The sequence below is a fragment of the Sesamum indicum genome, linkage group LG15 (genome assembly GCF_000512975.1).
Source record: "Sesamum indicum cultivar Zhongzhi No. 13 linkage group LG15, S_indicum_v1.0, whole genome shotgun sequence".
In the NCBI taxonomy this organism is placed as follows: domain Eukaryota; kingdom Viridiplantae; phylum Streptophyta; class Magnoliopsida; order Lamiales; family Pedaliaceae; genus Sesamum; species Sesamum indicum.
The window spans coordinates 6241137-6258760 of record NC_026159.1 but is presented as its reverse complement, the minus strand read 5'-3'; the positions used below and the strand labels follow the sequence as shown (position 1 = coordinate 6258760).

General features: G+C 32.6%; 2 protein-coding genes across 4 annotated transcripts; both read right to left on the bottom strand.

The window, feature by feature from the left end:
• Positions 10284-12292, bottom strand: LOC105178051 (basic 7S globulin-like). The gene is made up of 2 exons (XM_011101398.2): positions 11023-12292; positions 10284-10432 (listed from the first exon to the last, which is right to left on the bottom strand). Exons 1-2 carry the CDS (start codon positions 12290-12292, stop codon positions 10284-10286), a joined length of 1419 nt encoding a protein of 472 aa, XP_011099700.2.
• Positions 13169-17570, bottom strand: LOC105178052 (pentatricopeptide repeat-containing protein At5g14080-like). 3 transcript variants are annotated; one of them, XM_011101399.2, is made up of 4 exons: positions 15409-17570; positions 14352-15319; positions 14129-14237; positions 13169-13314 (listed from the first exon to the last, which is right to left on the bottom strand). In XM_011101399.2, the coding sequence occupies exons 1-2, from the start codon at positions 17084-17086 to the stop codon at positions 15048-15050; spliced, it is 1950 nt and encodes a 649-aa protein (XP_011099701.1). In that variant the 5' UTR covers positions 17087-17570; the 3' UTR covers positions 13169-13314; positions 14129-14237; positions 14352-15047. The 3 variants fall into 3 exon arrangements, with proteins under 3 accessions (XP_011099701.1, XP_020554676.1, XP_011099702.1); XM_020699017.1 differs by lacking the exon at positions 13169-13314 and having other exon boundaries at positions 13448-14237; positions 14352-14819; positions 14900-15319; XM_011101400.2 differs by lacking the exon at positions 13169-13314 and having other exon boundaries at positions 13448-14237.

The window sequence follows — 17624 nt, the reverse complement described above, 5'->3', positions numbered from 1 at the left end:
AATCATGTCTGATCAGCTAAGACTTTAGATTCTTTAGATTACATCCAATCTATTTTTTCTATCTCTTGCACTCATGTACTGCAGTTGAAAACAACAGTTGAGTGATGAAATTGAACAGTTTGGATCATATTAATTCATCAAGAACTTATTTTCATCAGATTGTACTATATACATATATATCACATGTAAATTTAGAAAAATTATACTGAATGCTGAGTTCTTGCTTGCCCTGGACTTTTCAAAACTCACATGAAGCCTAGACATCCGGAAACGAGATTCAGAGTCTCAAGATACAAAGCAGACATACACATACACATACACATACGTGTGCGTGCGTGTGTGTGTGTGTATAGAAGTAGAATCACTACCTTTCTTACCCCCAGATCCAGCAAATGATGGTTGGGGGGAATGAAGCCTGGTCCGAGAGTCATTCAGGGTTTAATTTCCCTGGAAAAGAAACACAAATCAAAAGAAATATCAACCTCCATGACCTCGAGCCAGACAACATTCCTCTCAACCTTAACACTCACGAACAATACCAAACATTCATTTAACCCTCATCAACCTACCTATGTACATCTATATATACATATATATGAGTTGTTGAAAATCTATCTGATCTGGTATATGTATGTATGTTTTGAGGGGAATGAAGCCTGGTCCGAAGCATTACTGAGAGAGAGTTCCAGCCCACTTATAATTCTCATTCATCAGAAATATAGGAACTCTCAAACAGCCTCGAGCCAGCCTACATTCACCTCAACCCCATTTCTCTCCTCTCTTTGAGAGAACCCTACTAACAATTCATGTCTGTATATATAGACGACTCAGGGGGGGTTAGAAGGTGGGTAGTCCCGTAATGTGTTTTTACACATACACTCAGCGACAGACACACATACCAACAGGGACTGACTCAAATCTAATTTTTCTTGCATGATTCAGATGTTGATCCTAAATTAATCTCTGCAAAATAGTATTTAAAGACAATATTACCTAATTCAAATGTCAATGTAAAAACAAGAAAAGATAAAAGCTCTCTTACAAGTCGCAGCAGCTGATCAAACTTACCTAATTAATATATATATATAAAATAGTACTTTTTGTAATTTCTATCATTTCCTAGGCTATGACTTCATGACTCATAAACCCCCCCCCACCCCCTTGTTTCCAGTCAACTGGGCAAACCTGTTGCTTCCTTTTACTTCAAGGGCATTTTTCTTTTGTTGAAAAAATAATGATTTATTATTGTTTATGGTCCTTTTTTATTATTAATATTATTACAGTCAAACACACACAACAAGACAAAAAGTGATACATTTAAAAATGCACTTTACACGAGAAACAGAAGACTGATTCAGACAGAACTCTGTAACCCTCATAAATGCGATTCTTTCATCAGTGTTTTTCCATCATTACCTTATTATTTTTAGCTTCCTCTCTACACCTACTTTACATTAATTCTCCTCTCTATTATCAATTTCAATCCTCATCCCTGTGTCTTTCCCTTTTCCTCTCTTAATTACCACTATTTTCTATATATATATATATATACATACACTCTAAATCTTCTATTATTTTTTCTTTTTATTTTGTTAAATTTTCTATTTTGATGAGAAAACATGAAGATGGATGTTTGTGATGATGTTTGGTCTCTACACGCAAAGGTCGACTCATATGGCCATTTTCAGCTCGAAACAAAACTTCTATATCTAGGTTTTTTATGCACATAGTTTGATCTCAACCACACATTGAGTGCAAGCATTTGCACTGTGGGCAAACAATAGGAGTTGAACTCTTTTTTTCTCAAAAATCCTTCTAAAAATCTTTCCAATATTAACATGATCTTTTTAATTAAACTCCTGTGTACGAGATAATGTGAGTAGGGTATTAGAAAAAATACATTTTTTTATGGGGAAAATACAAGTAACTCCTTGTGATATCATAAATGAGCAAATTATCTCTTTATGAAAAAAATAAATACCAATTTACCTTTCTGTATTTTTAAAAATACAACAATTTGTCCCCCTATGATTTTTAAAATTAAGCAATTTACCTCCCTGTATAAGGAGGTAAATTACTTCATTTTGAAAAAGACAAGGGGGTAAATTGCTATATTTTTTTATAGGAGGGTAATGTAGTCATTTCAATATCACAAGGGGGGAGTAAATTGTTATTTACCCAATTTTTTATTATAGTTAATTATAAAAAAAATAAAAAATATAAATTAATCATGACTCCACAACGACTATTAGTTGTTATTTCTACAAGTAAGGTCACTACATTAGCAAATGTTCACGCCATATCTAAAAATCATAGCAAAAATTGATTAACCATAGCAAAAATTTAAGTTTTTCGTTAGTTTTGTTTGTCGATAGTTAATAGTATTGATTCGTCACGGTTTGAATCGCGAGCATTTATAACGTCGGAAAAAGTTAATTTTTTTTACAATAGTAATTATGATAAAGTTAATGAATTTGTTGTTCTTTCTCCATATCATAATGTTTTCGTCTCCAAAAATTGGAAAAAAATAAATAAATGCACGAAATGTTTTTATCCAAATTAAAAAGTTAGATTATTTTGATTTGGGCTAGAATTTAAATTCCTTGCACAGAAAACGTGTACTATCGATAATTTCTCAAGTGTAAAAATACATATTATTGGGATTTGGGAGTTTGACATATATTCTGAATGTGGTCGGACAGCTGGTCGCTCCATTTTTCTTCAAATAACTTTTTATAGAATTTCATTTGATGTAAAAGAAAAATAAATAAATTAAATAAATTGTTCAAATACGTCTAACAAAATTTATCGATCTTGAATATCTATACTAATATTAAAAGAAAAGCATTTCATATTCACAAACGAAGGTTAATGACATGTCACACCAATTTTTGTGAAATTAAAAATGCCCTTCATGATAAAATAATTATCTTATTCAATTTTTCAAAATTTACATTAATTGATAAATTATTATTTCTTTTTATTAATTTAATATACTGACTTATATATTTCTCTTATTTATAGTATATTTTAAAATTGTGAAAGTATATATATTTTATGCACGTAAGAACAGTGTGCCACAGCGGCTGGTATAAAAAAGATAAAACCCTATTTTCACTCACAAATAGCGATTACTTATACCATGATATTAATTTCTTAAATTATCAAAATGTCCTTATGTATTTTCAACTACCCCTACTCAAATTCTTCTTCTCATCTATATTATCTATACTATCTATTTACACTAATATAAAAATTTCACCCACACTAAATATCTCTAAAGTAGTTTTATTTTATTGATTTGGTTTATATACCTTATTTTTATTTATAATATTTTATAGATATAAATAATTATTTATTATATGCACGCAGGAAGATTGTGTTATAAAGGCTAGTATAAATAAAAGAGAACTAAGATGCAACTCCCCAAGATTAATTAAAGTCTAAATTTTCTGTTGACTTTTTTTTTCTTTTGCATTTATTAAAAAAAATAATTTTAGTTATGTAATTTAAAAGGGTTTTGATCCTGTATTAAATTAATTTTTGTAATTTAATCATATAATTTTAAAATTTTGACAATTTTCATTTTTTTTCATATAAGTTGCACGCGACCCAATTAAATTATGAAAATTAATTTGTGCAAAATCAAAAATATCACCACCATAAAATTAAAGGACTAAAATTGCAATATTTCCGAAAAATTGAAAGTGCAAAAATAATGTCAAACGATTTACTGCATATAATTTTCATACATTTTCCGAAAGTGAAAAAACGATTTTACCGAGTGGTTATTTCTGGGTAGCTTGACAAAACAATAGCCCTCCGCAAAACACGTTTTGCAGAAAGTCGGCGATTATGAAAGTTAAAATCTCGACCGCCCAATGCAACCATCCAACGGTCGACTGTGGTTGGAAAGCCAGCGTGATTGTCGGTGTTAGCGCAAGCGGAGGATCGGGAACCGAGGAGGCAGTGCCTGCCCAACAAGGAGATGCACAGAATACTCCAAAAATTAAATAAAAATAAAATATATATTTAAAACCTCTTATGGTTGAATTTTTTTAAAAAAATAGTAATAATAATAAATAAAATAACATGTTGCGTGGATGGTTCAGTAATTAATGCAGTTGCAGGGCTTTATTTATTTATTTTTTAAATAACATTTAGGACATCAAATTTAAATACAAATTCAATATATATTTGTTTTTATTTCCATTTTTTTCTCACTTATAATCACAATTTTATAGATTATAAACTTGTAATTCTAATAATATGTCTAATTTATGTTTACGTAATCTAATTTTATTTCATAGCTACAAAAAAAAATAAATATTAAAATCAGTATCGAGCTAATTAAAAAATAAATTTTTTATTGCTAATCTACACTATTTAATATCTATTCAAAATAATTCGATGCTAAACTCCTTATTACGTAAATTTTTGTTGCCAAAGCCTAAATGTATCAACAAGTAAATTTCTTAAATTACATAATGTAAATTAACAGCATGAATTTTATTTACGACTTAGTTTGACATTATTTTTTTGGCAAAAGTATCCCACTATTTTTAAGTTTAATTTTAATTTCAATTTAGTCCTTTATAATTATCGATAAATTCTTATTATTGGAATTTGATCGTTTGAAAGGTACTGTTGGTCGTTTGGAATTTTTCAAGTTGTAATTTTCTTTTGCCACGTCATTTTTAAAAAAGAATATATTGAACTGTTATTAAATTCGTCAAAAACCCAACACTGTTGTCGACATAGTTGACGACGTAGAAACTTTCCGATTAAATTGCATGAAAAGGACTAAAATCGCCACCATTTTTAAGTTACAGGATCAAATTGCGACTTTTCATTTCAACAGAATCAAAATTGCCACCCCCTTACTTACACGATTAAAATTGCAATTTTTCTTTCACCTATTTCACATAAAAACCAACCATCAATCACATATCATTTCCAAACAATTACTGTTTACAAATGGATCTTCCCTCTTCAAGTTCAACCAACAATAGAACTACAATCAAGTTGATGATAGAATTTGTTTCTACGAAAACAAAACATTTGGATGATTTTGAAAATCAATAAAAAGTACAGGGACTAAAATAAAAACAATCCAAGAAAAATATGATTTTTTGTGGTGACTAATTATATGATTTAAATTAAGTAAATATTAATTAATTACCATTGCGCAATAGCTTAGCCGTAGTTTCCAAGGCGATATTAAAATATTAGTCATAATTAAAAATTTTAAAAAATAATTTTTCCAATGGCAAATGTTATTTAATTTATATTATAAGGTAAAGGAAATGTTGCTATCTTATCAGCTTTTCATTTATTATAACCTGAGCTACAACTTGACTACAGCTTTTAGTGCATATATGACCATATGGACTCATTTATTGATACATGTTTTCTTCACAATTTTCACTTGGATCACTTTTCTATTTTTCGACCAGCTTTTGATTTATTATTTAATTTTTGTTTTTAATCACACTAAATTTTGAAATATACAATGTTGAATTTCTAATAGAATTAGTTTTTTTTTCTTTTAAATTCAATTGATGTTAATCTGTCAGGGGGACAAATTATTACAATATTGAATATTCATTATGTCCAGACTATATTTTAACTAAATTCCACCAAAAAGAGTATGATTTTATGTTATATGTAATTATTATGGTTGAAAGTAGTAAAAAAGTCTTAGTAAATATTAATTAATCACAATTACATAAATGCTCTTAGTTGTCGATTTTGCAGCGCTAAAAATCAGGCATAGGGCTAAAAGTCATATCTAATGGTTTGATCACAGTTAAAAGTCATTGGCAAATTTCGATTAACCATGATCAAAATATTAAGTTTTTTCATTGAATTTATTCGAAAATGTAGAAAGTATGGTACGTCTCTATCATAAATTTTAAACTGGGGTGATTTATAATGTAGGGAGTAATTTTTTTTTTTTTTAATCCATGGTAAATCTTCTCGTCTTAGTACATCTAGTAAAGGTCTAGTTTATAAGATGGGATATTCCTCGAAGTCTAATTTAACGGTATAATTTTCAAAATATCCTCAAATTTTCTCTTTTTCCAAATTACTTTTTCTGGTAAGTTTTTAAATTGACCATCTTATTCAACATTTCACTCGTCACAGTTATATTTTACAATTTTTATCAAGAACAACTAAGTAATTTTACTTTCCTCTTGAGCAATCCAATCCTTCCTTGATTTCATCTCTTCAGCCGTGTCAATCACATCCAAATATCTCATCACATCACTCGTATATATATATATATATATATATATATATTTTAATTAATAAGGAAAGAATAAATTAAAATAAGATGAAATAATACAACAAAAAAATATATAAGAATTCATTTAAAGGGAATTCTAGTAATTGTTTCAAAAAAAAATATCAGAATAGTTTTTCAAAACTCCATAATTTATAATTAGTGTATTTAATTATTATAGCTCCATCACAAATAAATTGGTGAGACATTATGATTCTTTTTTAAGAAAAAAATAAAAAATCTTCCAAAATCATCTGGTTTATTCTTTGAGCAATGACCAAAAAATATACATCAAGTGATAAAAAAATTATTTTGTCACATATAAAATCCATATTTTTAGTAACCATTATTTGTGAAAATTATAATTAGTAAGAATTAGTGATAAAAGTTATTATTAAAAAATATTAATGACATATACACAGTGATGACGTAGTAATTATAATTGTTGTCACCAATTTGTCATTTTAAATGTATCGTTGATAATTTTATGTCTAATTATTGTCACTAATAACTATATATTATGACAAGATAAAAATAATTGTACGTCAATATATATTTTTTGTGACAATTTTAAAATTATCGTTTGGTATTTTATTGCTAATACAATATCTTATTGCAAGAGAAAAGAAAAGAGGATAATTACACTGCCCATGTCTGAGGTTTGGTGTAATTACATGCAAACTCCCCATCGTTGAAAAATTATGTCTAGTACTCCGGTATTGTTAATGTCTAATAAATAGATAATCATTAATGAAAATTCATCAAATTTATTGATATGAACAAAAAAATTAAATAAAAATTCATACGTAGTCTAATTGACTTAAAACTGACTTATTGTAGGTAAAAAAAAAATATAATCAAACCACCATTAAACATCTTTATACGCTAATATATGTGCTGTGATATATTTTTACTCTTATAAGGGTATTTTACTTTTTTTTTAAAAAAAAAGATTTATTTATGTTAATACATCAGCATGAAGTTAATTGACAGTAAATATGAATTTTCATTTAAAATATTCTTTTGCTAATATTACTGAATTAATGAATTTTAATTAATAAATAAATTTATTTATTAAATAAAAATAAATATTAAAAATATTATATATAATTTTTTAAATAATAAAAAAATACATAAAATTACACCAATTCTTTCGAGAATGCGGTCAGACTATTAAAAGAATAAATAAAAAAAAAAAAAGGTAAAAGGAGTAGGCATCAATGGAAAGAGGTTTTTCAGGATGATTCATCTTCCTGCAAACGAGATTAATCAGAACTGTAGGATTACATTCATCAGTGTCAAGTCCCAGAGAGATGGACGGTTGAGATTTCTCTCTTTCAAATCGTACGGCGGCAGAGTACACAAACACGTGATGGCGATAAATGAGTTCTGGAAGAAATAGATGATAGATCCACAGGCGACAGTGACGAGGGATCTGCTGCCACGTGGATGGATATTATTTGGTGGTGACTCCCATCAGATGGGACCACATCTGGGAGAGCAAATCATGTGTCAATGATGACCATGATCATCCCATGTAGATGCATATAGACATACATATATATATATGTATGTATATACAGGTGTGGCTTTATTGCATGACGACAGTTCAGTTAGTAGTTAAGGTTCATTCATTAACAAAATAGGCTTATATCCTTTTTCTTTTTCTTTTTTTTCTCCCCCAAAATTATATAAGATTCAAAATTCATCTGATGTCGGGATCACACTCAAACTATTTGCGATGATAAAATTAGCCCCGACATCATAGGTGGGATTTAAATTCAATCATGGTAGATTATACATTTCGATCATTTTCATAAATACATAGTCTAATATGATAGGTATATTTTTTCTACCGTATTTATTCCTCTCGAATTTCATTCGTATCAATTTCACTTACTTAAAGCATCGAAAAATTATAATCAAAGTTTTCGTGATGTATTTCCATCGATCTTTCTGAATGCATACAGATACACTTGAAAGAAGTGCACAGCCTCATGAGAAAGAGCCCTTTAGGTAGGGCGAAGTCAAAATTAAGTGAACATAAAATAATGGGATAAATTAAAAGGGTATAGGCATAATATCAAGAAATAAATGAACCCTAAATGAATTAAAATAAAATGTAGACTAATTGACTACACATTTTTACATGAATTGACAAATTCTCGTACATTAGGTTTTGATTGATGTAAGAATTAACAATGTAATTAATATTTAGTCTTGTGTTTACATCAGCCAGTACTTATCCATTATATTAAACTATGATTTGTGTTAAAGTGTATTTACTTTTTTGGTGAACGCTATATTTGATCTATTAATTTTTTGTTGTAATAGTTACACGAGAAATAATGTTCTGTTGTCTTAAATTTTTAAAATTATTTACTTGAATGTAGATCAAATAAAAAATAATAATTTAATTAATTTTTTTTGGTTGGTGGGGGGGGGGGGAGATACTTTTTTATTCAAAATGGATATTTAAATTCATAGATAGGTAAAGATCCAACTCAAATCTAATCTATATTTTTTTAATGAATTTGGGTTTGAACCTGAGTCTAATTAATACTACTCATTGGGTTTGGGTTTGTATATTTTGAATTAGTCTATGGGCCTCAGTAAACTCTTACTATACCCATTCACACCCCTATTTTAGTCGCTCAAGTTCATTTCTTAACTTTATCATCCTTGAAATTTAATTTTTATCTTAGTTTGGTCTCTCTGACCATTTTTTGGCGAAAATGTGGTCGGAGTTTGACTTTATGGAGGGTAAAATGATCGATTTAAGTTTAATTTTATCATTTTAATCCCTTAAATTTGTAAAACTATCAGTATTGTTTTAAAAAGAGAACTATTTCTTTTATATTTTTATATGGTGAATATGATGTAATATCTTGTATGAAAAATAGAATTTTGAACTCTTGTTAACATAATAATGACATATTGCTTAATTTAAAATAGAATAGTCTCTTTTTTCTTCATTTTCAGAAGTGACCAAAAAAAATACAAACTATAAATAAATTTTATAAAATTTATATAATCTAAAAATATAATAAAAAAATCTAAATTGATTTTTCTATCTTAGAAGTTAAAGATATGTCAAATAAAATTAAATCTGAACAATGTTTCTTAAATATTAACAGCTACTATTTTGAAGAAAAAGTTGATAGAATGTATTTTTAATTAGATTATTTGGTGGGTTTCAAATATATATAATATTTATTTTCGGAGGTCTTTTTAAAACTTTTTCTCTAAAATGGAACTATATATTTAGAAAACCTTTTCTATAAAATGGAACTATATATTAATTAGAAAACTTCTTAAAATGAATTTTATACATATAAAATCCTCCCCCCAATAAAAAATAGTTAAAGAAACATAATCTATCAACTTTTTATTAAAAGATCCAAATACTTAGTAAATATTGTTAATAATTAACTTTTATACTTATCTTTAATTTTTGAAATAAAAAATTACTGAGTTATAGATTTTTTTTATTATATTTTCATATTAGATAAGTTCATAATATTGATTTTTTTTAACTACTGCAAAGAAAGAGACTGTTTGTTTTAAGTTAAGCAATATATTATTATTATTATTATTATTATGTGCACAAGAGTTTAAAGTTTTCATTGTTCACATAAGATAATTACAATATATCAGCATAAAAAAATATAAAAAGTTATTTTTTTTCATTTAAAAAAGGATTAATTTGATGATTTTACAAACTTAAGGAATTAAAATTATAAAATAAATTATTGACCATTTCCCCCTCCAAAGAGTCGAACTCTGACCACATTGTCGTTGGAAAATAGTTAAAGGGACCAAAATGATACAAAAATTAAAATTTAAAACTAATGAAGTCAGAAAATGAAATTGAGGGAGAAAGTGATTTTAAGCGAAAACTTAACATACCAAATATAGTATTTACTCTTACTTTTTTATGATTAATGGTTTGATAATAAGTGTAAATTACGTATCTACCTTATAATAAGCTAAAATGTCATATCTGTGAGCTGTGTTCTGTTTCATTGTCTAGCACACCAAAAACCCATTCAGCCATTGTCATCAGAGATGCTTCTTCAGTAGCCTGCCATTCCGCCGTTGTCTTCCCCGTGTGGATCAGTCGCAAGGGAAAAGCGGATGCAACAACTACAGTCGGTCAGCAACTATAGAAAATCTGAGATCAACAACGATGTTGTGAAGAAAACGATTCAAGATTGGCATAATAACAGCGATAAAACATGGAATGACAAACAAAACCATTTCTACGCAAGTTTTTGAACACTGCAAAGTGGAAGAAACCATTAAAAATAAATCAAAAAATCTGTGTAAGAAAGTTATTGCAGTTTAGCAGTGGTGTATTTTAGAAGTCAAAGAATCTCTTCTAACATGTCATAAAGAATCAGGCAGATTGCATATAATTTTTCAACTAAAAAGGACGAAAAGTGTTGCATCCCTATAATTTCAGGATGAAAAATAAAATTTTGCGTAAATTTATTTACATTCTTGTTAATGGGAATTGTTTGATAAGACAACATTGATATATAACATAACGACACGGATTTGCACAAACTCAATCAACATATTATTAATTTAACTTAACAATCAAACCAACTTCATTGAGTCCACCATTGACTAATCAAATACGGGACATTATTCCTTATTACAAATTCTAAAATTTGATCATAACGACTGAATACTTTCAACCTAGGAAGCTCTGAACTGGGAACAGCTTGTACCGTGAAACAACAGCGAAGAGCTGAACCGGAGCCTCGAAGCAGCCACATCAAACTCAAGCAGATGATTCTCCAGTTGATGTCCTCCCACGACTACTGAGGTTGTTGGTCCAGTCAGGTTCGATCCTCCATCGACAAAAGCAAGGCAAATTACATCGTTGCTGACTCGAACCATTGAGTTTGAGCCATAAAACCTCCAGTAAATATTCTTGCTCTGCAGAACCAGATCGATAGTCGGCACATCAGGCCCTGTCTTGGAGCTGCCAACAGTCTTTGAATCAAAGCAAGCCTCGAAAGGAGCCACGGATGCCACTCTTGTGATGTTCTTGGACGCAGCCGCCTCCACGAACTCTTTGATCAAAGCATTCAATATTGATCTGTGCAGGCCGGTGTATGGCCTAACGGTGCGTATACTCGTGCCTCCAGCACCTGTACTCTTGTCAATCGAAAGCAGTGTTTTGTTGAAAGAGAGAGTCCTATCACCAACTCTGATGGACTTGACATCGATGAAGTACTCAACTGTCAAATTGCCTATCTGCTCATTCCCAAAAGTGCTCACAGGGTTCCTGATCAGGGGTGTAGACAATAGTGACTTAGAGATTTCTGGAAAGGGGCTGCTGTAAGCCCCCTGACCGATGATCATGTTGCCGTCATTTCCGGAAGATGGAAGACAGAGAGCAAACTTTTGGCGAATCTTGAAAGCAGATGCAAGCTGAGCCTGCAATGAAATCCTAGTCCTACCTAGGCCGATCAGCCCTGCAGTGGGGCTAGCCAGGCCTTCTCGTAAAACGGGATCCGAGAACTGGAAGGGGAAGTCATTCACCCTGTACTGGTCACCACGTGTCGAATACACGCGCAGAACGTCCTGCCCCAAGCCGCTATACCCCTGAGTGCCGGTGAAGGGGTTCAGAGCGTAGTCAGAGCACGTGTTGTTGGTGCATCCAGGCACTGGAGGCGACAAGAAGCAGAAGACGCAGCCGACTCCATTGGCGATCCTGCATTGCTGAGTGCCGCACAGGATTGGGCGGTATGAGGAGGCGGCGTTGAAGTAGTCAAGGGAGTTGAACCAGAGGAATTTGCCACCAAGATCAATCACAACATTGAAGGTGGTGGCACTGGAACCTATCTGAATGGTGGTGTAGTACTGATTGGTTGTGACATCTTTCTTGATGGGGAAAATGAAGGCTTGGGGTTTTGGAGGGCTCTGGGAATTTGAAAAGGGAGACAAGAGCAACAAGGAGAAAAGGAAGATTGAGAGAGTGGAAGGGGCCATTGTGTGAGGAGGAGTGATGCAGATAGATACTCTCCTGGATATGTATTTATGGACGTACTTGATGTACTATTGTGATATATTATTAAGGAGAGATTTGAATATTACAGTATTGTTTTGAATTGACTATGAATGGCATGCCAGCAAATCATCTTTATCTTTTAGATCTCATATTGTCTGGTTGAAGTCAAACTTCTTAATCAGATCATGAACAATTAAAAGTCAGAAGTCTAAAACTCAACAACTTACATTCAGATGAATTTGCCAATAAAATCTAGTTTAGTTGGCAAAATTAAAGTCTCATAACTATTAGATCATGAGTTCAAATCCCATCAATAATTAATGTGTAAAATGTAATATAACCAATTTACTTAAAGAACAAAAAATTCTGACAAGTTTCAGACACGAATCATAATAGGATTATATTACTAATATCACAAGAAGGAGTTTAAAAGTCTAGAATTCAACTTACATAATAACTAATACTCAAGTGGTTGCATCTCTAATAACCTCAATATTTGCTCTAATGAACCTAATCTTTCCTTCAGGTGACGATTAAGTGGCCTAACAGCGGTACATTGTTTCGGTGAAAGAGATGTACGAGTTCACGTCCCTATGGAGTTAGAAAATCAACTTTGATCCTCCTTGAGAAAAGACTTCTCTTACATAGAGAATTTATTATAGCCGAAATTATGCTTTTGCAAGTATTAAATTATGATTGCTGATATCCGTGTACTTTAACACGAAACTATAATATATAATAATATATTCTCCAGAATGATGTATCATCAATTTTCCGCGTGAAATAGTCAAAACTTTGTAGGACCAATATATTCCTTGTTTAAATTAGTGGGCCAGAAATTGAAATAATTGCAAAACTTGGTGCTGAATTTTTTTGTTTCTGAATGATTTGGTGCTGACTTTAAATTGTCCTATGGAACTTATATTGCACTTGGCATCACAGTAGGGCTCATAGCTATCTGTACGACATATAATTTTAAGCTCGAACAGTCTCCATAAAGAACCTAATAAAAGAAGAAAAGCATTCACAATTAAATTTTCTACACAGTATACCTAATTATCTTCAATTAAAAAGAAATGTAAATTTAAGCAAAATCTCTATCTTAATATGAATGTCAATTCAATTTTCCTCTTATGGTGGAGACGTAATATTTTGTCTGACAATCGTATAATTTGTATTAGAATCAAGAACCATAATTATTCATATTGGCAAAAAATTGCCAACCTCTGCGCTCTTATTAGTAAACTATAATTTGAAATATAGGGGCTGTTGTACCATTAAAATATGGTAGTGTATCATTTTTACTATCAACAATGACTTTTTACACAGTACTACAGTAGTTATTTTTCTACTTTGTAATAGATGTTTATGGTTGATGGTTGAATGGTTGGTGGCTGACTTTAAATTAACTCTTGATGTTAACATTTTTTATATAATGATGCACTCAAACCAATTTTCTCAAAAGAAAACGGAAATGGCTAATCCATATGAGTTCATGTTTCAGTTTGATCCACAGAAGCATAATACAAGGGAGCTAGTGATGAGCATAGTAATACTTCAGATTGCATGTGGATTGTAATAACCTAATTTTGTAGCATATCAAGTTTTTAAATTTGTACCTTCTATAATTTGATTATTAAATGTAAAAAGAAAACATGAATGCTTAATATGCTCTATAAGAAATGATCATATTGATATCATCCGAATATTGCAAACGATACAATCCATCAATTCAAGCAACTGATAAGAGACAGATTTCAGACAAAATTACTCTGATAGAATTTGCAGTGAACACACAAATTCCGGAAACAGCATACCTGCATTCATTTGTCTACTGATTTTCTCCTCTCCATTTGTCCAGAGCGAACGATTCCTGCTTTCCATGTCGGGCCTCAAAGAAGTCTTCTCTACCCAGTTTCAGTAAATCTGAGATGGAAAATGATTTAGATTCACGATGCATAGAATGTGTTAATTAGGAAACAAATGAAGGGTCAAATAGTATTCATTATTTTGACAGTTAAAAGGAAAAAAATACCATACTTGAATAAAACAGGCCCTTCTTCTCTACTGCAACAGTTATACCATCCAGAAACAAACTTCTCTAGTTCCTGACTTGTTTTAAGCAGAAAGGTAATATGAGATACTTTACACCCCAAAAAAGGTAGTGAAAAGTTTTTCTCTGATTTTGGATCCAAGAACATGGGTCATGGCTGTCATCTTCTCCACATGATCTCCGTCATCATTTTTTCATTATTTCTCTCAATTTTGCCCACATTTTCAACAGAAAACCCTCACTCAATGTACCAGGATACCACATTGTAAAGGTGGAGGTAATCCTAGAACTCAAGATCAAAAGTTCAGATTTTTGCTCGAACTCAAGAGCTTCAGCATTGGAAAATCAAGAAATGGTGATTCTGTTCTCGCCCTCACTGGGACCCAGCGGACCCACCAGAGCTCCAGTTCCTTCTCTGCTGCCACACTTCCATCTGCATCATTGCCATAACCATCCTGCACCAGCAGTCAATCCCACAAACCATAAGGTACAGATGAAAAATTAAGGGACAGCGACAAGAGTATTGACAGCAGACCCTGCATCTGCTGGAGTCGCCTCTGTTGTATGTGCAACTGAGCTGTTTTTTTCCTGCCTCAAATTCAAGAAACAGAAGCAAAGAACTATGCGTATCTATCTAAAGACATCAACTCATTGGATTTGGATATTAAGATAGCCCCAGGACTCTACACTATAGTAGGCATAGATAATTTGGCCATTTCCCTCGACAACCGAAGGGCTGAATCTGGTTCTAATGATGATGAAAGTGACGCTGCTAATTCAGTTTGAATAGTATGTAGCAGTGTGGGCGACTTATCTGCAATGCATTGTATGTGTTCAGTGGCTAATGGAAGCTCTCCAATGTCAGCCAAGTAATTCAGCAAAGTTAAATGGGACTTTGGACATCCTATACCACATGTGAGCTCACACAGTAGTTTAGAAGCTGCGGTAAGAAAACCTGCGGGAACATATATATATCAGTTCAACTTTAAAGCAAGAAATCTTTTAGCAAGCACAATATGTAAGAGGTATGGGTTGATAAGTCACCTTCTTTGCATAGGCAGAGAAGAAATGAACTCAGTAACGTGTTTGCAAGTGTTGCATCCTGTTCAACTGACTTCTGAAAGATATGCAGAGCCATTTCAAGGTTTTTCTCCTGGCAAAGGCCTTGAAGGAGGAATTTGTATATCGATTCATCAGGTTCCAACCCTTTCCCAAACATGTGGTGGAACAGGCGACAAGCATCTTCAACCTGGCCTACTTCTGAAAATTTTTGAATCAGGATTTTGTAACTCTCCAAGTTCCCAGAGCAACCACTTGCAAACATCTCATCCCATAGCCGTTTTGCAGGTCGCACTAGATCCTCCCTGCAGCAAGCTTCGAGAAGAGAATTGTAAGACGAAACATCTGGGCTCAAACCTTTCTTCTTCATCTCTTGAAGCACCTGATACCCTTCTTTAACTCTTCCAGCCTTGCAGAGGAAGGAGACCATTATATTGTAACTCTCCAAGTTGCTGAAGTACTCTTTCGTCGACAAGAGTTGGAAAACTTCAACTAGTTCTTCTCCTTTTTCATGCTTGCAGAGATTTTCACTCAAGTTGGTTAACGTTAGCAGAGTCGGCATTCTTTCTTTCTTGAGCATGAACCTCAAAAATGAAACTGCTTGCAGACAGTCGACAGAAGACACAGATCCTATCAACACATTGAGAACATCATCCTCAATTGGAAAATTCCCGCTTACAATCACTTCACCCAAATCTTTTGCTTCACATATCAGTCTCTCTGAAACTAACTGAAGAATAAATTCCCTATAATCATTAGCCCTTGGCGCCACCCCTAACTTCCTTTTCTTCTTCAAGATCATCTCTACATCAACTATGTTTCCCATCTCACGCAATTTCTCTGCAACAATTCTGTACGCCATAAAATCAGGCTTACACTCTCTTTTTCTCAACTCTTCCAAAGCACATATTGCATCCTTCACCCGGGACTCCACACACAACCCATGAACAACCAAAAGCGCAATAATCGACCCATCAAATCCCAAACAATCAACTTTCCTAGCGTCATCCAACAAAATCAAAATCTCACCTAATCCCATATTTCTGCAAGCCCACCATATAAAAACCCCAAAACCAAGAGTACTCAACCGAACACCTTTCTTAATCATTTCATCAAACACCTTCCGGGCACTCTTAATCATCCCTTCAGATGACAACACCGCAAGAAGCAAATTACAAACTTCAGGTCCAATCTCCGGAACAACAGATACAACATCACAAAATACCGAAAATGCCACATGGGTTCTCCTACCGGCGACAAGGGAACCAATGACCGAGCGATAAACGGAGGGACTAAGGATAATCTTTTGCACCCTTACTTGTTTTAACAGCTTATCAATGGAGTTGAATTGGCGGGAAACGGAGAGGGACTTGATAACGGATTGATAAGTGGCGGAAGTATGGGAGAACCCCGGTTGTTGAGACGCCCAGTTGAAGAACCCAAAAGCGAGGGAGTGATGATTGAGGAGGAACGGGTCGATAACTCGGGCAACAAGGACCGGACTCAGTGAGTCCCGGCAGCCGAGTTGGTGGAGGGTTTGCTCTAGCGACGGTGCCCATGGCCGCGTTGGTAGCGTTTGATTGGACACGGCGAGCAGTGCTCTGCTAATCACTCCGGCAAACTCAGTCACCGACCGTCTCATAACACCCCTGTGCGTGAGCATGAGATCGACAAATTTAAGGTAATAGCATTTCGCACCCTTAAATTACATCGAATTTGCACAGTCCGCTCTTAAATTTTACAAATAGCATTTTCCAACCCTCCAAATAGCATATCATTGGCAGATTGCATCCTCAAGCTACTGGAAATTTCAAGGGAAGTACAATTTTCACATGGTTTTTCGCTGCATCAAATTTTTTCGTCCACCATGCGTTCTGGTTTACACACAATCAGTTAACTCTCACGCTACTCTACTCAAGTCCTCGTGTTCCATATAGTTTTAGGGTTACATGCACATATTACGGCATGAATATAAACAACACAAAATTTGCAAAGCTCAATAACTCAAAAGAAACTACTAGCTCAGAACTCAGAGCTGCTAACTCTAACATCTAGCTCCTAATTCATAGCTCAGAGTTCATAGAAAATAAGATTGGTAGCACTTTACCCTATTCCTCTCTTTGACTCTGAATGGGACGGCGCGTACACTGTTTTCTAGAGCTTCATTTCCCCATGGTAAAAAAAAGCTTGATTAAAGATAT

Coding starts and splice junctions, on each gene's coding strand:
- LOC105178051 (XM_011101398.2), bottom strand. CDS start 12,292: ATGGCCCCTTCCACTCTCTCAATCTTCCTTTTCTCCTTGTTGCTCTTG. Junction 10,433..11,022: donor CTCTTCGCTGTTGTTTCACG/GTACAAGCTGTT, acceptor GACCGACTGTAG/TTGTTGCATCCGCTTTTCCC.
- LOC105178052 (XM_011101399.2), bottom strand. CDS start 17,086: ATGCTCACGCACAGGGGTGTTATGAGACGGTCGGTGACTGAGTTTGCC. Junction 15,320..15,408: donor TCTCTGCCTATGCAAAGAAG/GTGACTTATCAA, acceptor ATGTTCCCGCAG/GTTTTCTTACCGCAGCTTCT.